The sequence below is a fragment of the Entelurus aequoreus genome, linkage group LG03 (assembly GCF_033978785.1).
Source record: "Entelurus aequoreus isolate RoL-2023_Sb linkage group LG03, RoL_Eaeq_v1.1, whole genome shotgun sequence".
Lineage (NCBI taxonomy): Eukaryota > Metazoa > Chordata > Actinopteri > Syngnathiformes > Syngnathidae > Entelurus > Entelurus aequoreus.
The window spans coordinates 85,670,619-85,693,655 of NC_084733.1; the positions used below are offsets into that span (position 1 = coordinate 85,670,619).

Consider the following 23,037-nt stretch of genomic DNA (forward strand, 5'->3'; position numbering starts at 1 on the left):
TATATATAGCCCAGTGTGGCCCCCGAGTCAAAAAGTTTGGACATTTGCATGGAAGCTACAGAAACAACAAGTGGTGTGTTACCAGTAAGACTTACTAAAAATACTTTTAAACTGTCTAAATTCTAGCATCAAAACTAGATTTTGGACAACACACTTTCCATACACGACTGTGGCATCTCTGAGAATGTTTTTTGTTGAAAAACCGTCTAATAACTTACATCGGTCTAAAGGGAAGAAAACATACATCTTCACAAAACTATGCAAACCATGCTAAGTGTTTGAAAGTATCACATCAAATTAGCATCCTGAAGTCCAGCATAAATCATTTAGGGCATTTAATAAGTAGCTGGTTGTGTCAAGGGAGTGTGGGCCATTAGGATAGCAGGACCATTAAGTCATGGGGGGATGGAAGGTATGTGTGTGTGTGTGTGTGTGTGTGTGTGTGTGTGTGTGTGTGTGTGTGTGTGTGTGTGTGTGTGTGTGTGTGTGTGTGTGTGTGTGTTCTTGTATTTCTACCCTTCTTGAGACATCAACAAGGAAAAGTAGCTTCCATACGAGGAGGTGTGAACAAGTGAGGACATAAATCATGGTCCCAATACAGAAAACCATTGCATCTAATAGAGAATGTCTCATTTGCACCCCCTGGTGGTGAAATCTATCTAAATGAGGGTGGTCCTAAAAAGGAGGGATTTTTCAAATTGACTGTGTGTCGCTTTTAAAAGTGCTCCCCCTCTGGTCAACATATGAAATAACAAGTGTGTGTAAGAAAATAAAATGCTCCCCCTCTGGCCAAAATTAATTTAATTTTTTTAAATATTTATATAGAGACATACTGTCATAACTTGAAGTAAATAATGAAGATTAAAAACCAATTACAAACAAAAAATAAAATAAAAATAAATTAACTAAAAGCAGTCTTTTTCTAACAATGTGTCTTATGAAATTGGGAACAATTTCTCATATTCTTTATGTTTCTGTAATATTGCAATATTTTCTCGTAAAATAATAACTTTTTTAATGTAAAATTATAACTTCTTTAATGTAAAATTATAACTTTTTTAATGTAAAATTATTACTTTCTAACGCAAAATGGTGACATTTGTCATATAAAATACTGACTTTTATCACAATATTGCCAATTTTTTTGTTGTTCTCATAAAACAGTGACATTTTTTTGAGTAAATCGATGACTTTTGTCATAATTTCGCCGAGCAAAATTCAGATTATTTTTATAATATTGCCGAATTTTTTAAGTTTTCTTATAAAAATGTGACTTTTTTCGAGTAAAATTACGACTCTTTTCGTAAAATTGCCAAAATGTTAGGCTTTTCTTGTAAAATTGCGACTGTGATCGAGTAAAATTCCAACTTTTATCATAATATTGCACGAATGTTCGTTTTTTTCTTGTCAAATTTTGACTTGCGTTGAGTAAAATGACGACTTTTGTTATAATACTGCCAAAATTCTACGTTTTTCTTGTGAAATTGTCACCTTTTTCTTGTGAAATTCCAACTTATTTTTCAAAACAAGCTTTTTTATATTTGCATAGTATGTATATATTATTAATGTTGTAAATACAAATCTTTATATATCTAGAAAGGGTGGTCCTAAAGAGGCAGGCATTTTTCTCAAGTCTCAAGAATGTAAGAAATACAAGAGTGTGTGTGTGTGTGTGTGTGTGGGTGTGTGTGTGTTCTTGTATTTATTTCATTCTTAAGACACCAACAAGAAAAAGTATCTTCCATATGAGGAGGTGTGAACAAGTGATGACATAAATCATGGTCCCAATAACATTGCATCTAATAGAGAATGTCTCATTTGCACCCCCTGGTGGTGAAATCTATCAAAATGAGGGTGGTCCCAAAAAGGAGGGATTTTTCACATTGACTGTGTGTCGTTTTTAAAAGTGCTCCCCTTCTGGTCAACATATGAAATAACAAGTGTGTGTAAGAAATTGAAATGCTCCCCCTCTGACCAAAATTAATTAAAAAATATAAAATTAATATGTATATAGAGACATACTGTAATAACGAAGTAAATAATGAATATTAAAAAGACAATTCCAAACAAAAAAATTCAACAAAAATAAATGAACTAAAAGCAGTCTTTTTGTCACATATTATTTCTTTTTCTGTAATATTGCAATATTTTCTCGTAAAATTAGTACTTTTTTAATGTAAAACTATAACATTTTTAATGTAAAATTATTACTTTCTAATGCAAAATGGTGACATCTGTCATAAAATACTGACTTTTATCACAATATTGCCCATTTTTTTGTTGTTCTCGTAAAACAGTGAAATTATTCGAGTAAAATTATGACTTTTGTCATAATTTTCATAAGCAAAATTCCGATGTTGCCAACATTTTTAAGTTTTCTTATAAAATTGTGACTTTTTTCGAGTAAAATTACGACTCTTTTCGTAAAATTGCCAAAATGTTAAGCTTTTCTTGTCAAATTGTGACTGTTATCTAGTAAAATTCCAACTTTTATCGTAATATTGCACAAATGTTCTTGTCAAATTTTGACTTGCGTTGAGAAAAATGACGACTTTTATTATAATACTGCCAAAATTCTACGTTTTTCTTGTGAAATTGTCACCTTTTTCTTGTGAAATTCCAACTTATTTTTCAAAACAAGCTTTTTTATATTTGCATAGTATGTATATATTATTATTGTTGTAAGTACACATCTTTATATATCTAGAAAGGGATATATAAAGGCATTTTTCTCAGGTCTCAAGAAGGTCCGAAGTACACAAATGTGTGAGAGTAGACACTGAGGGAATACACTTAATCTTGTTTCATCGCTGAAAACGTCAGCAAAAGTGTGCTTATGACTTTAGTGCAGAAAGTCCCAGGACTCACCTGAACTTTGACCCCTCCTCCAGGCGACGTGGACCTGCTGAAGGAGGAGTGCCGCACGCTGAGGGACGAGTGCCAGACCCTGAAGGAGGACAACCAGCGTCTCTCGGAGAGGCTGCAGCTGCTCCGCAGACAGAGGACTTGGTGAGAGGTCAACGAGCGCCTCGGTCGTCAGCTGTGCTTTAGCCAGGGACACCGGAGACCCCCTCGACACACCGGCCACCTGTTGTGATGTTTTTGGAACACAAGGCCGGGGGGATTGCTGAAGACCTAGCGGGGGTTTGCAGGAACAGATAGGAGCGATCAGTAGTAACCTAATAAAATAACGTACACAGTAATGCTACACGATATTAGTAGAGTGTGAAAACATGTGGTTTAACAAACTAAGGTAACAAAGCAACACAATGGGACAAAATAACATAATAAAATAATGTAATAAAATAACGTAATAAAATATAGTAATAAAATAACGTACACAGTAATGCTACAAAACATTGGTATAGTGTGAAAACATGTGGTTTAACAAAGTAAGGTAACATAGCAACACAATGGGACAAAATATCGTAATAAAATAACGTACATAGTAATGCTACACAATATTAGTAGAGTGTGAAAACATGTGGTTTAACAAACTAAGGTAACATAGCAACACAATGGGACAAAATAACGTAATAAAATAACGTAATAAAATAACGTACACAGTAATGCTACACAATATTAGTAGAGTGTGAAAACATGTGGTTTAACAAACTAAGGTAACAAAGCAACACAATGGGACAAAATAACATAATAAAATAACGTAATAAAATATAGTAATAAAATAACGTACACAGTAATGCTACAAAACATTGGTATAGTGTGAAAACATGTGGTTTAACAAACTAAGGTAACATAGCAACACAATGGAACAAAATAACGTGATAAAATAACGTAATAAAATAACATACACAGTAATGCTACACAATATTAGTAGAGTGTGAAAACATGTGGTTTAACAAACTAAGGTAACACAACAACACAATAGGACAAAATATCGTGATAAAATAACGTACACAGTAATGCTACACAATATTAGTATAGTGTGAAAACGTGGTTTAACAAACCAAGGTAACATAGCAACACAATGGGACAAAATATCGTAATAAAATAACGTAATAAAATAACGTAATAAAATAACGTACACAGTAATGCTACACAATATTAGTAGAGTGTGAAAACATGTGGTTTAACAAACTAAGGTAACAAATCAACACAATGGGACAAAATAACGTAATAAAATAACGTAATAAAATAACGTACACAGTAATGATACACAATATTAGTAGAGTGTGAAAACATGTGGTTTAACAAACTAAGGTAACACAGCAACACAATGGGACAAAATAACGTAATAAAATAACATACTAAAATAACGTAATAAAATAACGAACACAGTAATGATACACAATATTAGTAGAGTGTGAAAACATTTGGTTAACAAACTAAGGTAACATAGCAACACAATGGGACAAAATAACATATTAAAATAACGTAATAAAATAACGTACACAGTAATGCTACACAATATTACAATAGTGTGAAAACGTGGTTTAACAAACTAAGGTAACATAGCAAGACAATGGGACAAAATAACATAATAAAATAACGTAATAAAATAACGTAATAAAATAACATACACAGTAATGCTACACAATATTAGTAGAGTGTGAAAACATGTGGTTTAACAAACTAAGGTAACATAGCAACACAATGGGACAAAATAAGGTAATAAAATAACGTAATCAAATAACATAAGAAAATAACGTACACAGTAATGCTACACAATATTAGTAGAGTGCGAAAACATGTGGTTTAACAAACTAAGGTAACAAATCAACACAATGGGACAAAATAACGTACTAAAATAATGTACTAAAATAACGTAATAAAATAACGTACACAGTAATGCTACACAATATTAGTAGAGTGTGAAAACATTTGGTTAACAAACTAAGGTTTGAAGGAACAGATAGGAGCGACCAGTAAGACTACCTAGTCCTTAGAAAGGGTTTGGATTTAGCTGTGTCACATCCATTAATTACAATCAGATTTGGAAGTCCGAGCACCGTAACATTTCTGCAGCAGCAACATCCAAGCTGATCTCTTCCCGGGACACCATTGTAAACAACAAGTTAGCGCTCTGACATTGTTGGCACCTAAAAGGGGAAGTGCACTTTTTTTTTTGGAATGTTGCCTATCGTTCACAATCTTTATGAGAGACATGATGGATGGATTTTTTAAAATGCATTCTAAATAGTAAATACTTTCGATCAAACATCCAAACACCTCCATTAGGGTTTTATATAAATGATGTAAGTATAAACACTATATTGCCAAAAGTATTTGGCCACCTGCCTTGACTCACATATGAACTTGAAGTGCCATCCCATTCCTAACCTATAGGGTTCAATATGACCTTTTGCAGCTATTACAGCTTCAACTCTTCTGGGAAGGCTGTCCACAAGGTTGCAGAGTGTGTTTATAGGAATTTTCCACCATTCTTCCAAAAGTGCATTGGTGAGGTCACACACTGATGTTGGTCTAGAAGCCCTGGCTGTAATTCATCCCAAAGGTGTCCTATCGGAGTTCAGGTCAGGACTCTGTGCAGGCCAGTCAAGTTCATCCACGCCAGACTCTGTCATCCATGTCTTTATGGACCTTGGTTTTGTGCACTGGTGCACAGTCATGTTGGAAGAGGGAAAGGGGCCCGCTCCAAACTGTTCCCACAAGGTTGGGAGCGTGGAATTGTCCAAAATGTTTTGGTATCCTGGAGCATTCAAAGTTCCTTTCACTGGAACCAACTCCTGAAAAACAACCTCGCACCATAATTCCTCCTCCACCAAATTTCACACTCTGCACAATGCAGTCCGAAATCATGCTTACCATCAGATTGCCAGATGGTAAGCATGATTCATCACTCCAGAGAAGGCGTCTCCACTGCTCTAGAGTCCAGTGGCGAGGTGCTTTTACACCACTTTGCATTGGACTTGGTGATGTACGGCTTAGACGCAGCCGCCCGGCCATGGAAGCCCATTCTATGAAGCTCTCTGCGTACTGTACATGGGCTAATTGGAAGGTCACATGAAGTTTGGAGCTCTGTAGCAACTATGCGCTTCAGCATCCGCTCTCTGTCAGTTTACGTGGCCTACCACTTGGTGGCTGAGTTGCTGTTGTTCCCCAAACTCTTCACTGTTCTTGTGATAAAGCCGACTTTGGAATATTTTAGGAGCGAGGACATTTCACGACTGGATTTGTTGCACAGGTGGGCATCCTATGACAGTTCCACGCGGGAAATCACTGAGAGCGGCCCGTTCTTTCACAAATGTTTGTAGAAACAGTCTCCATGCCTAAGTGATTGGTTTTATACACCTGTGGACGGGCCGAGTGATTAGGACACCTGATTCTGATCATTTGGACGGCTGGCCAAATACAAACCCCGTGTCCATATGAGTTGGGAAATTGTGTTAGATGTTAATATAAACGGAATACAATGATTTGCAAATCATTGTATTCCGTTTATATTTACATTATTATTACATTATTTTGTCCCATTGTGTTGCTATGTTACCTTAGTTTGTTAAACCACATGTTTTCACACTCTACTAATATTGTGTAGCATTACTGTGTATGTTATTTTATCACGTTATTTTATTACGTTATTTTGTCCCATTGATTTGCTATATTACCTTAGTTTGTTAAACCACATGTTTTCACACTATACAAATATTGTGTAGCATTACTGTGTACGTTATTTTATTATGTTATTTTATTACGTTATTTTATCACAATATTTTGTCCCATTGTGTTGCTATGTTATCTTAGTTTGTTAAACCACATGTTTTCACACTCTACTAATATTGTGTAGCATAACTGTGTACGTTATTTTATTACGTTATTTTATTATGTTATTTTATTACGCTATTTTATTATGTTATTTTATTACGATATTTTGTCCCATTGTGTTGCTATGTTACCTTAGTTTGTTAAACCACATGTTTTCACACTCTACTAATGTTGTGTAGCATAACTGTGTACGTTATTTTATTACGTTATTTTATTATGTTATTTTATTATGCTATTTTATTACGTTATTTTATTACGATATTTTGTCCCATTGTGTTGCTATGTTACCTTAGTTTGTTAAACCACATGTTTTCACACTCTACTAATGTTGTGTAGCATTACTGTGTACGTTATTTTATTACGTTATTTTATTATGTTATTTTATTATGTTATTTTACTACGCTATTTTATTACGTTATTTTATTACAATATTTTGTCCCATTGTGTTGCTATGTTACCTTAGTTTGTTAAACCACGTTTTCACACTACACTAATATTGTGTAGCATTACTGTGTACGTTATTTTATTACGTTATTTTATTAAGTTATTTTGTCCCATTGTGTTGCTGTGTTACCATAGTTTGTTAAACCACGTTTTCACACTACACTAATATTGTGTAGCACTACTGTGTACGTTATTTTATTACGTTATTTTATTACGTTATTTTATTACGTTATGTTATTACGTTATTTTATTACGTTATTTTGTACCATTGTGTTGCTGTGTTACCTTAGTTTGTTAAACCACATGTTTTCACACTATACAAATATTGTGTAGCATTACTGTGTACGTTATTTTATTATGTTATTTTATTACGTTATTTTATCACAATATTTTGTCCCATTGTGTTGCTATGTTATCTTAGTTTGTTAAACCACATGTTTTCACACTCTACTAATATTGTGTAGCATAACTGTGTACGTTATTTTATTACGTTATTTTATTATGTTATTTTATTATGTTATTTTACTACGCTATTTTATTATGTTATTTTATTACGATATTTTGTCCCATTGTGTTGCTATGTTACCTTAGTTTGTTAAACCACATGTTTTCACACTCTACTAATGTTGTGTAGCATAACTGTGTACGTTATTTTATTACGTTATTTTATTATGTTATTTTATTATGCTATTTTATTACGTTATTTTATTACGATATTTTGTCCCATTGTGTTGCTATGTTACCTTAGTTTGTTAAACCACATGTTTTCACACTCTACTAATGTTGTGTAGCATTACTGTGTACGTTATTTTATTACGTTATTTTATTATGTTATTTTATTATGTTATTTTACTACGCTATTTTATTACGTTATTTTATTACAATATTTTGTCCCATTGTGTTGCTATGTTACCTTAGTTTGTTAAACCACGTTTTCACACTACACTAATATTGTGTAGCATTACTGTGTACGTTATTTTATTACGTTATTTTATTAAGTTATTTTGTCCCATTGTGTTGCTGTGTTACCATAGTTTGTTAAACCACGTTTTCACACTACACTAATATTGTGTAGCACTACTGTGTACGTTATTTTATTACGTTATTTTATTACGTTATGTTATTACGTTATTTTATTACGTTATTTTGTACCATTGTGTTGCTGTGTTACCTTAGTTTGTTAAACCACATGTTTTCATAGTCTACTAATATTGTGTAGCATTACTGTGTACGTTATTTTATTACGTTATTTTACTACGTTATTTTGTCCCATTGTGTTGCTATGTTACCTTGGTTTGTTAAACCACGTTTTCACACTCTACTAATATTGTGTAGCATTACTGTGTACAATATTTTATCACATTATTTTATTACGTTATTTTATTACGATATTTTGTCCCATTGATTTGCTATGTTACCTTAGCTTGTTAAACCACGTTTTCACACTCTACTAATATTGTGTAGCATTACTGTGAACGTTATTTTATTACGATATTTTGTCCCATTGTGTTGCTATGTTACCTTGGTTTGTTAAACCACGTTTTCACACTCTACTAATACAAACGGAATACAATGATTTGCAAATCATTGTATTCCGTTCATATTTACATCTAACACAATTTTCCAACTCATATGGAAACGGGGTTTGTACTTTTGGCAATATAGTGTAGGTTGGAAAGGATTTGCAAATCATTGTATTCTGTTTTTATTTACCCTTTACACAACGTGCCAACTTCACTGGTTTTGGGTTTTGTTTTACCGTACCCTTACGTTGGTGGCTAAATGTGACGCGGTACATTTTTGCACCGACAGCTCCAGCGTGTACTTGTCGCTGAAGGAGGAGGACGCCGGCGAGGGCAAAGAGACGGGCACCGACGACGTCATGACCGAGAGCTACATGACCATGGCCGAGTCGGACAACTGCCGTCTGGTGGACGCCTCCATCCAGAAGAACATCTCCTTCGACGGCAAACCCGCCACGCCAACCGGCTGGAACGGCGGCATCGGGGAGATCTTCTCGCTGAGGGACCAGCTGAAGCAGGCGGAGGAGAAGGCCTCGCACGTCCAGAGAGAGGTGAGGCCAAGGCGCAGGACTCCCGACTACGTGGTAAAGAGCCGGCCGGTGGTTTTTTTTTGCTGCAGTGTGACGGGCTGAAGCAGGAGCTGCAGCAGCTGCAGGAGCTTTACGACAGCAGTCAGAAGGAGAGGAACGAGCTGGAGGAGGAGCTTCAGCGCTGCAAGGCAGAGCTGGAGAAGTTGTCCGGGGGGGCTCAGGTAAGCCACGCTGGGTCTCGCGGCTCCTTCCAAAACCATCGCTGAAAGACCAAAACACTAAAATACCTCGATAACCGAGGACCGGCCAGCGCATAAACACGTCGTTACGAGACAACGGTGGCGTTTTTGTGTGTAAACGCATTTTACAGCACAGAACAATGCAACATAAGGCAAATGTAGCACAGCAACACAACGGAACTAAATAAGTTAAAAGTACACAGTACAGAACAAAATATCGTAATAAAATAACGTACACAGTAATGCTACACAATATTATTAGAGTGTGAAAACATGTGGTTTAACAAACTAAGGTAACACAGCAACACAATGGGACGAAATAACGTTATAAAATAACGTAATCAAATAACATAATACAATAACGTACACAGTAATGCTACACAATATTAGTATAGTGTGAAAACGTGGTTTAACAAACTAAGGTAACATAGCAAATCAATGGGACAAAATATCGTAATAAAATAACATAATAAAATAATGTAGTACAATAACGTACACAGTAATGCTACACAATATTATTAGAGTGTGAAAACATGTGGTTTAACAAACTAAGGTAACACAGCAACACAATGGGACAAAATATCGTAATAAAATAATGTAATAAAATAACGTAATACAATAACGTACACAGTAATGCTACACAATATTAGTATAGTGTGAAAACGTGGTTTAACAAACTAAGGTAACATAGCAACACAATGGGACAAAATAACGTAGTAAAATAACGTAATAAAATAACGTAATAAATAACGTACACAGTAATGCTACACAATATTAGTAGAGTGTGAAAACGTGGTTTAACAAACTAAGGTATCATAGCAACACAATGGGACAAAATAAAATAATAAAATAACGTAATAAAATAACGTGATAAAATAACGTACACAGTAATGCTACACAATATTAGTATAGTGTGAAAACGTGGTTAAACAAACTAAGGTAACATAGCAACACAATGGGACAAAATATCGTAATAAAAAACGTAATGAAATAACGCAGTAAAAAACGTAATAAAATAACGTAATAAAATAACATACACAGTAATGCTACACAACATTAGTAGAGTGTAAAAACATGTGGTTAAACAAACTAAGGTAACATAACACAATGGGATAAAAATATCGTAATAAAATAACGTAATAAAATAACGTACACAGTAATGCTACACATTATTAGTAGAGTGTGAAAACGTGGTTTAACAAACTAAGGTAACATAGCAACACAATGGGACAAAATATCGTAATAAAATAACGTAATAAAATAACGTAATAAAATAACGTACACAGTAATGCTACACAATATTAGTAGAGTGTGAAAACATGTGGTTTAACAAACTAAGGTAACACAGCAACACAATGGGACAAAATAACGTAATAAAATAACGTACACAGTAATGCTACACAATATTAGTATAGTGTGAAAATGTGGTTTAACAAACAAAGGTAATATAGCAACACAATGGGACAAAATATCGTAATAAAATAACGTCATGAAATAACATCATAAAATAACGTCATAAAATAATGTAATAAAATAACATACACAGTAATGCTACACAATATTAGTAGAGTGTGAAAACATGTGGTTTAACAAACTAAGGTAACATAGCAACACAATGGGACAAAATATCGTAATAAAATAACGTAATAAAATAACGTCATAAAATAACATACACAGTAATGCTACACAATATTAGTAGAGTGTGAAAACGTGGTTTAACAAACTAAGGTAACATAGCAACACAATAGGACAAAATATCGTAATAAAATAACGTAATAAAATAACGTAATAAAATAACGTAATAAAATAACGTACACAGTAATGCTACACAATATTAGTAGAGTGTGAAAACGTGGTTTAACAAACTAAGGTAGCATAGCAACACAATGGGACAAAATATCGTAATAAAATAACGTAATAAAATAACGTACACAGTAATGCTACACAATATTAGTAGAGTGTGAAAACATGTGGTTTAACAAACTAAGGTAACACAGCAACACAATGGGACAAAATAACGTAGTAAAATAACGTACACAGTAATGCTACACAATATTAGTATAGTGTGAAAACGTGGTTTAACAAACAAAGGTAATATAGCAACACAATGGGACAAAATATCGTAATAAAATAACGTCATGAAATAACGTCATAAAATAACGTACACAGTAATGTTACACAATATTAGTAGAGTGTGAAAACATGTGGTTTAACAAACTAAGGTAACATAGCAACACAATGGGACAAAATATCGTAATAAAATAACGTAATAAAATAACGTAATAAAATAACGTACACAGTAATGCTACACAATATTAGTATAGTGTGAAAACGTGGTTTAACAAACTAACGTAACATAGCAACACAATGGAACAAAATATCGTTATAAAATAACGTACATAGTAATGCTACACAATATTAGTAGAGTGTGAAAACATGTGGTTTAACAAACAATGCAACCTAACACATTGTAAGATAGAAATACAATGTCAACAAATGTCATAACGATATAGTGCAAACCTTACGTAACAATGTAACAAAACAACACCGCAACACAACAATGTAGGTTACAAACAATGCAACCTAACACAATGTAAGATAGAAATACAATGTGAAAAAATGACTTAACGATATAGTGCAAACCTTTTGTAACAATGTATGAAAACAACACCGCGACATAAGAATGTACGTTGCAAACATCGCATCATTACATAACTTAATGTAACATAGAAACAAATGCAACAAACTTTTTCTATGGGTAGGCGTTCCACTGCCCCAGAACAGATGACAGTGTTTTCCCCTTAATTCATTAATAATTACAATGCCTTTATGTAATTCCCTTGGCACATTCACACCTGCAATTTGCCATTCGACCAATTATATGCCAGCGACTCATCGGGTTTGAATTCTGCCCGGCAACAAGTTGTGTTTTGTCTCTACATTTCCCTGTCCTAAAAATCTATTTCTGTCAACTAACACAACACCGCATCACGCCTGCTGTACCTCTCCCGCCTGTTGTGTGTGTCTCATGGTGGTGTGTGTTTCTAACCGGCTTGGCCCGTCCTCACTTTTTTTATCTCGAGCCTCGCGACCACCGCCGTGTCGGCGTCCTAATCTCTGAGAGACAGCAGAGCTATAGCGCATACTGCATAATAATAACAATAAACATGGCATCTTCAAGAGGGCACGGAGGAATGTGCCACTGCAGGCTCCTGTTAAAACAATTGTAACGCATCGCCATGCATTACAATTACACAGGGATTATTTCATTAAATCTGTTTGCCAAAACGAGGAGCCATACTGCCACAATCATTTTAACAAGGTAATTGTTTAGAAACAATAACAGTCGGTAACACTAAGTCATAATACTAAAAGGACTGCAATTTCCACATCATTTAGCTTATTTCTGTATTGAATGTGAGAGGTTCGACATTAGAACGTGGTATAAAAACGTGGTGTCGCATAGCAATGGCACAAAGTGGCGTACGGAACAAGTACAAACAAATGGAACAGGGACAATTCAACCCAAAGACGTAACGTGACAGCGCTGCAACGTAGTATAAAACGTGAGATGTAACAATTGGATGGGTAGCTTGTTTTGAAATCAGAAGTCATACAGATGTTTAAAGGGGCTGTTTGCAACATTTACACAGACGCCTAGAGGGCGCTAACTTTCCAATGTATTTTACACAGCATGCCCCGCCCTCTTCTGGCTTCTATGACGTAATACATACGCACGTAACATTAGATTTGGGTGTTGTTCGCTAATAATAGCAATTTGGATAGTTAGCGTTAGCTGTCATTGACTGTATATTCTATCATAACAACAACAAGACTGCAATAGAGCTGGGCGATATGGACGAAAAAGTATATCTCGATATATTTTTACTTACACTCGATATTCGATATATACACTATATTGCCATAAGTATTTGGCCACCCATCCAAATGATCGGAATCAGGTGTCCTAATCACTTGGCCCGGACAGGTGTATAAAATCATCAAGCACTTAGGCATGGAGTACGGAGCCCCTAAAGGGACATGGGGGAAAACATTTTAAAATTTTTTTTTTTTTTTTTTTAGACATGTATCTTGTGCGCACGAGAAACTTTTTATAAAGTTAATTTAAAAAAAAAACATTTACAATTTTTTTGCGCACGAGAAAGTTTTCTCGTGCGCAAAAAAATTGTAAATGTTTTTTTTTAATTTTTTAAATAACTTTATAAAAAGTTTCTCGAGAAACTATCTCATGCGCACGAGAAACTTTTTATAAAGTTATAAAAAATTAAAAAAAACATTTACAATTTTTTTGCGCACGAGATAGTTTCTCCTGCACACGAGATACATGTCTAAAAAAAAATAAAAATAAAAATAATTTATAAAATTTAAAAAAATTTTTTTTTATAACTTTACCAAAAGTTTCTCGTGCGCACGAGAAACTATCTTGTGCGCACGAGAAACTTTTTGTAAAGTTATAAAAAAAACAAAAAACATTTTTTATAAAATATTTTTATTTTTTTTAGACATGTACCTCGTGTGCAGGAGAAACTATCTCGTTTCAAAAAAATTGTAAATATATATATATTTTTTAATAACTTTATAAAAAGTTTCTCGAGAAACTATCTCATGCGCACGAGAAACTTTTTATAAAGTTATAAAAAATAAAAAAAAACATTTACAATTTTTGTGCGCACGAGATAGTTTCTCCTGCACACGAGATACATGTCTAAAAAAAAATAAAAATAATTTATAAAAAAATTTTTAATTTTTTTTTATAACTTTACAAAAAGTTTCTCGTGCGCACGAGAAACTATCTTGTGCGCACGAGAAACTTTTTGTAAAGTTATAAAAAAAACAAAAAACATTTTTTATAAAATATTTTTAGTTTTTTTAGACATGTACCTCGTGTGCAGGAGAAACTATCTCGTTTCAAAAAAATTGTAAATATATATATATTTTTTAATAACTTTATAAAAAGTTTCTCGAGAAACTATCTCATGCGCACGAGAAACTTTTTATAAAGTTATAAAAAATAAAAAAAAACATTTACAATTTTTGTGCGCACGAGATAGTTTCTCCTGCACACGAGATACATGTCTAAAAAAAAATAAAAATAAAAATAATTTATAAAAAATTTTTTAAATTTTTTTTATAACTTTACAAAAAGTTTCTCGTGCGCACGAGAAACTATCTTGTGCGCACGAGAAACTTTTTGTAAAGTTATAAAAAAAACAAAAAACATTTTTTATAAAATATTTTAATTTTTTTTAGACATGTACCTCGTGTGCAGGAGAAACTATCTCGTTTCAAAAAAATTGTAAATATATATATATTTTTTAATAACTTTATAAAAAGTTTCTCGAGAAACTATCTCATGCGCATGAGAAACTTTTTATAAAGTTATTAAAAAAAAAACATTTCCAATTTTTTTGCGCACGAGAAAACTTTCTCGTGTGCACGAGATACATGTCTAAAAAAAAATTTTTTAAAAATAATTTATAAAAAAAGGTTTTTTATTTTTTTATAACTTTACAAAAAGTTTCTCGTGGGCACAAGATAGTTTCTCGTGCGCACGAGATACAGTACATGTCTAAAAAAAAAAAAAGATTTAAAAAAAAAAAAAATTATAAAAAAATGTATTCCCCCATGTACCTTTAGGGGCTCCATACATGGAGACTGTTTCTACAAAACATTTGTGAAAGAATGGGCCGCTCTCAGTGATATCCAGCGTGGAACTGTCATAGGATGCCACCTGTGCAACAAATCCAGTCGTGAAATTTCCTCGCTCCTAAATATACCAAAGTCAACTGTCGGCTTTGTTATAAGAAAATGGAAGAGTTTGGGAACAACAGCAACTCAGCCACCAAGTGGTAGGCCATGTAAACTGACAGAGAGGAGTCCGCGGATGCTGAAGCGCATAGTGCAAAGACTTTCTGCACAGTCAGTCGCTAGAGAGCTCCAAATTTCTTCCATTTAGCCCACGTACAGTACGCAGAGAGCTTCATGGAATGGGTTTCCATGGCCGAGCAGCTGTGTCTAAGCCATACATCACCAAGTCCAATGCAAAGCGTTGGATGCAGTGGTGTAAAGCACGTCACCACTGGACTCTAGAGCAGTGGAGACGCCTTCTCTGGACTAATGAATCACGCTTTTCCATCTGGCAATCTGATGGACGAGTCTGGGTTTGGAGGTTTCCAGGAGAACGCTACATTTCGGACTGCATTGTGTCGAGTGTGAAATTTGGTGGAGGAGGAATTATGGTGTGGGTATGGCCCCTTAGTTCCAGTGAAAGGAACTTTGAATGCTCCAGGATACCAAAAAATTTTGGACAATTCCATGCTCCCAACCTTGTGGGAACAGTTTGGAGCGGGCCCCTTCCTCTTCCAACATGACTGTGCACCAGTGCACAAAGCAAGGTCCATACAGACATGGATGACAGAGTCTGGTGTGGATGAACTTGACTGGCCTGCACAGAGTCCTGACCTGAACTCTGAAAGAACACCTTTGGGATGAATTAGAACGGAGACTGAGAGCCAGGCCTTCTCCACCAACATCACCAATGCGCTTTTAGAAGAATGGTGGCAAATTCCTTATAAACACACTCCGCAACCTTGTGGACAGCCTTCCCAGAAGAGTTGAAGCTGTAATAGCTGCAAAAGGTCATATTGAACCCTATGGGTTAGGAATGGGATGGCACTTCAAGTTCATATGTGAGTCAAGGCAGGTGGCCAAATACTTTTGGCAATATAGTGTGTATCGCTATACCTTACAAAGTCGATATATTGCCCAGCTCTAACGAGAACACATCCGTTCACGGGTCGATGCTTTTGCCTTGAAAGCAGCGCGAGGATGTTTCATACTGTAGGTGTGTTTTGTCTGCAACATCTGTGACGAGACGTCTTGTGTTGTGTCAAACTGTCTACCCGTGCTGTCCTTTACTCTATGAATGTCCATGACCGCTCAGCTTGGGGGGGGAGGAAGACATTTTAGCAAGCATCTTTATACACAGAAATGAGGATGGAGACATACAGTCGTGGTCAAAAGTTTACGTACACTTGTAAAGAACATAATGTCAAGGCTGTCTTGAGTCTCCAATCATTTCTACAACTCTTGTTTTTTTTGTGATAGAGTGATTGGAGCACATACTTGTTGGTCACAAAAAAAACATTCATGAAGTTTGGTTCTTTTATGAATTTATTATGGGTCTACTGAAAATGTGAGCAAATCTGCTGGGTCAAAAGTATACATACAGCATACTTGCCAACCTTGAGACCTCCAATATGGTCGGGGGGGGGGGGGGGGGGGGGCGTGGTTGGGGCGTGGGTAAGGGCGTGGTTAAGAGGAGAGTATACATATAAATAAAACACATACTTGAATTTCAGTGTTCTGCAGGCTATCCAGTAGGTGGCAGTATTGTCCTGTTTAAGAGTGTCACAACATTGCTGTTTACGGCAGACGAACTGCTTTACGGTAGACCAGGGGTCACCAACCTTTTTGGAACCAAGAGCTACTTCTTGGGTACTGATTAATGCGAAGGGCTACCAGTTTGATACACACTTCAATAAATTGCCAGAAATAGCCAATTTGCTCAATTTACCTTTAACTCTATGTTATTATTAATAATTAATGATATTTACACTTAATTGAACGGTTTAAAAGAGGAGAAAACACGAAAAAAATGACAATTAAATTTTGAAACATAGTTTATCTTCAATTTCGACTCTTTAAAATTCAAAATTCAACCGAAAAAAAGGAGAGAAAAACTAGCTAATTTGAATCTTTTTGAAAAAATTAAAAAAATTATTTATGGAACATCATTAGTAATTTTTCCTGATTAAGATTAATTTTAGAATTTTGATGACATGTTTTAAATAGGTTAAAATACAATCTGCACTTTGTTAGAATATATAACAAATTGGACCAAGCTATATTTCTAACAAAGACACATCATTATTTCTTCTAGATTTTCCAGAACAAATTTTTTTAAAATAAATTCAAAAGACCTTGAAATAAGATTTAAATTTGATTCTACAGATTTTCTAGATTTGCCAGAATAATTTTTTAAAATTTTAAGTTTGAAGAAATATTTCACAAATATTCTTCTTCGAAAAAACAGAAGCTAAAATGAAGAATTAAATTAAAATTTATTGATCATTCTTTACAATAAAAACAATAAATTTACTTGAACATTGATTTAAATTGTCAGGAAAGAAGAGGAAGGAATTTAAAAGGTAAAAAGGTATATGTGTTTAAAAATCCTAAAATCATTTTTAAGGTTGTATTTTTTCTCTAAAATTGTCTGAAAGTTATAAGAAGCAAAGTAAAAAAAATGTATGAATTTATTTAAACAAGTGAAGACCAAGTCTTTAAAATATTTTCTTGGATTTTCAAATTCTATTTGAGTTTTGTCTCTCTTAGAATTAAAAATGTCGAGCAAAGCGAGACCAGCTTGCTAGTAAATAAATAACATTTAAAAAATAGAGGCAGCTCACTGGTAAGTGCTGCTATTTGAGCTATTTTTAGAACAGGCCAGCGGGCTACTCATCTGGTCCTTACGGGCTACCTGGTGCCCGCGGGCACCGCGTTGGTGACCCCTGCGGTAGACTAAACGTGACTGCTGTTGCTGTGTGTTGTTACCGGCGCTGGGAGGACGTTAATGAAACTGCCTAACAATAAACCCACATAAGAAACCAATAACTCTCTCTCCTTGTTGTGCACTCTACTCTCTAAAAGCCGTAGATGATATGACGTCATTGGGCAGGCAAGCTGCTGGGAAAGCGGACGTGAGAACGGCTGTCCCCACTCAGGTCCGCATTGAGCTGGAGGGGGCGTGGCCTCCAGCTCCGGCTGAATACCGGGAGTTTGTCGGGAGAAAATCTCTGCCGGGAGGTTGTCGGGAGAGGCGCTGAATACCGGGATTCTCCCGCTAAAAACGGGAGGGTTGGCAAGTATGACATACAGCAATGTTAATATTTGCTTACATGTCCCTTGGCAAGTTTAACTGCAATAAGACACTTTTGGTAGCCATCCACAAGCTTCTGCTTGAATTTTTGACCACTCCTCTTGACAAAATTGGTGCAGTTCTGCTAAATTTGAAATGGACTTGTTTCTTCAGCATTGTCCACACGCTTAAGTCTGGACTTTGGGAAGGCCATTCTAAAACCTTCATTTTAGCCTGATGTATCCATTCCTTTACCACTTTTGATGTGTGTTTGGGGTCATTGTCCTGTTGGAACACCCAACTGCGCCCAAGACCCAACCTCCGGGCTGATGATTTTAGCTTGTCCTGAAGAATTTGGAGGTAATCCTCCTTTTTCATTGTCCCATCTACTCTCTGTAAAGCACCAGTTCCATTGGCAGCAAAACAGGCCCAGAGCATAATACTACCACCACCATGCTTGACTGTAGGCGTGGTGTTGAAGTGAAGTGAAGTGAATTACATTTATATAGCGCTTTTTCTCAAGTGACTCAAAGCGCTTTACATTGTGAAACCCAATATCTAAGTTACATTTAAACCAGTGTGGGTGGCACTGGGAGCAGGTGGGTAAAGTGTCTTGCCCAAGGACACAACGGCAGTGACTAGGATGGCGGAAGCGGGGATCGAACCTGCAACCCTCAAGTTGCTGGCACGGCCGCTCTACCAACCGAGCTATACCGCCGTGTTCCTGGGATTAAAGGCCTCACCTTTTCTCCTCCAAACATATTGCTGGGTATTGTGGCCAAACAGCTCAATTTTTGTTTCGTCTGACATTACACGGACAAAGATAAGACCTTCTGGAAGAAAGTTCTGTGGTCAGATGAAACAAAAATGGAGCTGTATCGCCACAATACCCAGCAATATGTTTGGAGGAGAAAAGGTGAGGCCTTTAATCCCAGGAACACTATTCCTACCGTCAAGCATGGTGGTGCTAGTATTATGCTCTGGGCCTGTTTTGCTGCCAATGGAACTGGTGCTTCACAGAGCGTAAATGGGAGGATTACCTCCAAATTCTTCAGGACAACCTAAAATCATCAGTCCGGAGGTTGGGTCTTGGGCACAGTTGGGTGTTCCAACAGGACAATGACCCCAAACACACGTCAAAAAGTGGTAAAGAAATGGCTTAAATCAGGCTAGAATGAAGGTTTTAGAATGTCCTTCCCAAAGTCCTGACTTAAATTTGTGGACAATGCTGAAGAAACAAGTCCATGTCAGAAAAAGTCCATGTCACTTAGACCTACATTTCATACACTGACAACCCCCAGCAAAAATCAACAGGAAGTTTGCAATTCCCCCTTCAAAAAAAAAGTTGGGTAAAAACAGTCACCTTTTTTCAAACATTATCTCCTCTGAGCGCGTTTGTCATGTCGGCTTCAAACTAGCACAAGAGAGAGATTGAACCCTTCTGATTAAAAGTTGATGAAAGAGTTTTAATTACTGCTCTGGTTTGGATTTTATGAGCCCTCAAAGTCGGTCCCGTCCATCGCTGCTTGCAGCTTTAACTTTGCTTGTTTTGGAAAGTCTTGACAAGCCGAATTGTCTTCTTCTATTGGCAGATAATTTTGCTTAGTTCAAGTAAAATAACCCACATTTTTGTATTTTTTTTCTTCTTGTTTTTGAACACTGACTTTTTGCAGTGCAGTTGGGTGTTCCAACAGGACAATGACCCCAAACACGCGTCAAAAGTGGTAAAGGAATGGCTAAATCAGGCTACAATGAAGGTTTTAGAACGGCCTTCCCAAAGTCCTGACTTAAACGTGTGGACAATGCTGAAGAAACAAGTCCATGTCAGAAAAAGTCCATGTCACTTAGACCTACATTTCATACACTGACAACCCCCAGCAAAAATCAACAGGAAGTTTGCAATTCCCCCTTCAAAACCAAAGTTGTGTAAAAACAGTCACCTTTTTTTAAACATTATCTCCTCTGAGCGTGTTTGTCATGTCGGTTTCAAACTAGCACAGGGGAGAGATTGAACCCTTCTGATTAAAAGTTGATGAAAGAGTTTTAATTACTGCTCCGGTTTGGATTTTATGAGCCCTCAAAGTCGGTCCCGTCCATCGCTGCTTGCAGCTTTAAGTTTGCTTGTTTTGGAAAGTCTTGACAAGCCGAATTTTCTTCTTCTATTGGCAGATAATTTTGCTTAGTTCAAGTAAAATAACCCACATTTTTGTATTTTTTTTCTTCTTGTTTTTGAACACTGACTTTTTGCAGTGCAGTTGGGTGTTCCAACAGGACAATGACCCCAAACACGCGTCAAAAGTGGTAAAGGAATGGCTAAATCAGGCTAGAATGAAGGTTTTAGAACGGCCTTCCCAAAGTCCTGACTTAAACGTGTGGACAATGCTGAAGAAACAAGTCCATGTCAGAAAACCAACACATTTAGCTGAACTGCACCAATTTTGTCAAGAGGAGTGGTCAAAAATTCAAGCAGAAGCTTGTGGATGGCTACCAAAAGCGCCTTATTATGTATACTTTTGACCCAGCAGATTTGCTCACATTTTCAGTAGACCCGTAATAAATTCATAAAAGAACCAAACTTCATGAATGTTTTTTTGTCACCAACAAGTATGTGCTCCAATCACAAAAAAATAAGAGTTGTAGAAATGATTGGAAACTTAACAAACCCCCATGACATTATGTTCTTTACAAATGTATAACCACGACTGTAAAACGTCATGTTTTTTGCAGCAATTCACGCTCATGTTTTTTGCTCAGTGCGTCTTTGAAGCAACGGCTGCATCACAACCACTCCTTTATTTCTCTTTTTCCCCACATTATGTTGATACTGGGATTAATGGCTTATTGGGGTTGTTTGTTTGTTTAGTATTTATGTTTTGCATTCTTTCATCCATGCATCCATCCATTCATTCCCATCATCCCCATGGTCTTTGTCTTTGTTTTTATTCCCCCCTCTCAGAGATTCATCCATCCGTCTGAGCACCCTGTTCTCTCCATCCCCTTCATAGGAGTGATTGTAATAGTGGCTGTGGTCTGGTGCTGGTTGTCGGAGCTGGCGTCCCAGAGAGCAAGGTATGGGCGGAGCTTGAATCCACGCAGACGACAAGGTTTGCTTCCAGGGGTACTGTGCCATGCACTGACACTTTAAAGCATCGGCCTTGTTGATCCCAAAGGAAATTGGTTCCCGGCAGCAAATTTCCTTTTAACACCACCTATGGTATCGGGCAATTTTACAGCATTTTTGGGTTGGATTTCTAATTGCATGGTTACATGCCACTGAAAGTAAAAAGCCTTTTCTTGTGTTTATTTAGTGTGTATATGATTCTATCTGCTGGGGGGAGGAAGTCTAAAAGGAAGCAGGACAAGGACCGGGTGGGCAGTTTGTCAAAGCACAACACAATCTCCTCCATCTCAAAGCCAGAACCGTATTGATTTTTAAAAGGACGTGCTGATAATCAAGGGATCGGCCTCGTTAGTTTGTAGTCTGCATACAAACGTTCAAACAAAACAAGGACGAAAAATAAACTACCGTATTTTCGGGACTATAAGGCACACTTTAAAAATCGAAGCAATTTTATTTTGTACATGGTGTAATGATAAGTGTGACCCCGAAAATAACACTCATTCATGTTTGCGTTTACCTAAGACGAAAAGTAAACAGACAACATGCTATTATACAAAATACTGTACGTCGTTTGTCGCTCGCAGCTAGCTGCTTGGCTAACGCTAACAGCCTACTGAATGCTACGTGTGTTACGGAATTATAAAACATGCTTTGATTCAGACTTCCATCCATCCATCTTCTTCCGCTTATCCGAGGTCGGGTCGCGGGGGCAGCAGCCGCCACTTCGTCCAGCTCTTCCCGGGGGATCCCTAGGCGTTCCCAGGCCAGCCGGGAGACATAGTCTTCCCAACGTGTCCTGGGTCTTCCCCGTGGCCTCCTACCGGTCGGACGCGCCCTAAACACCTCCCTAGGGAGGCGTTCGGGTGGCGTCCTGACCAGATGCCCGAACCACCTCATCTGGCTCCTCTCGATGTGGAGGAGCAGCGGCTTTACTTTGAGCTCCCCTCGGATGACAGAGCTTCTCACCCTATCTCTAAGGGAGAGCCCCGCCACCCGGCGGAGGAAACTCATTCCGGCCGCTTGTACCCGTGATCTTGTCCTTTCGGTCATGACCCAAAGCTCATGACCATAGGTGAGGATGGGAATGTAGATCGACCGGTAAATTGAGAGCTTTGCCTTCCGGCTCAGCTCCTTCTTCCCCACAACGGATCGATACAGCGTCCGCATTACTGAAGACGCCGCACCGATCCGCCTGTCGATCTCACGATCCACTCTTCCCTCACTCGTGAACAAGACTCCGAGGTACTTGAACTCCTCCACTTGGGGCAAGATCTCCTCCCCAACCCGGAGATGGCACTCCACCATGGACTCAGACTTGGAGGTGCTGATTCTCATCCCAGTCGCTTCACACTCAGCTGCGAACCGATCCAGTGAGATTCCGATTCAGACTTAGCAGTGTGAACAATGCGGTGAACACGCCAACATGTACCGGGTGATGGCGTCAAAAGTCATGTTTGATCGTCTCACAGCCGCCATCCAGGCTATTCACCGT

The 23,037-nt window shown here is 36.8% G+C and overlaps 1 protein-coding gene across 6 annotated transcripts in view; it reads left to right on the forward strand.

Moving 5' to 3' along the window:
- LOC133647021 (coiled-coil domain-containing protein 136-like) overlaps positions 1-23,037 on the forward strand; it is a 106,317-nt gene that overhangs the window by 78,174 nt on the left and 5,106 nt on the right. For 4 of the 6 annotated variants that reach the window (XR_009825413.1, XM_062043061.1, XM_062043063.1 and 1 more), the window contains 4 exons: positions 2,892-3,009; positions 9,004-9,265; positions 9,334-9,465; positions 21,381-21,493. Coding sequence is in view for 4 of the 6 variants with exons in the window: in XM_062043061.1 (XP_061899045.1) it covers positions 2,892-3,009; positions 9,004-9,265; positions 9,334-9,465; positions 21,381-21,493 (625 nt within the window). In the remaining 2 variants the exon portion in view is untranslated. The remainder of the gene's footprint in view (positions 1-2,891; positions 3,010-9,003; positions 9,266-9,333; positions 9,466-21,380; positions 21,494-23,037) is intronic. The other 2 variants (XR_009825414.1, XM_062043062.1) reach the window with 2 other exon arrangements.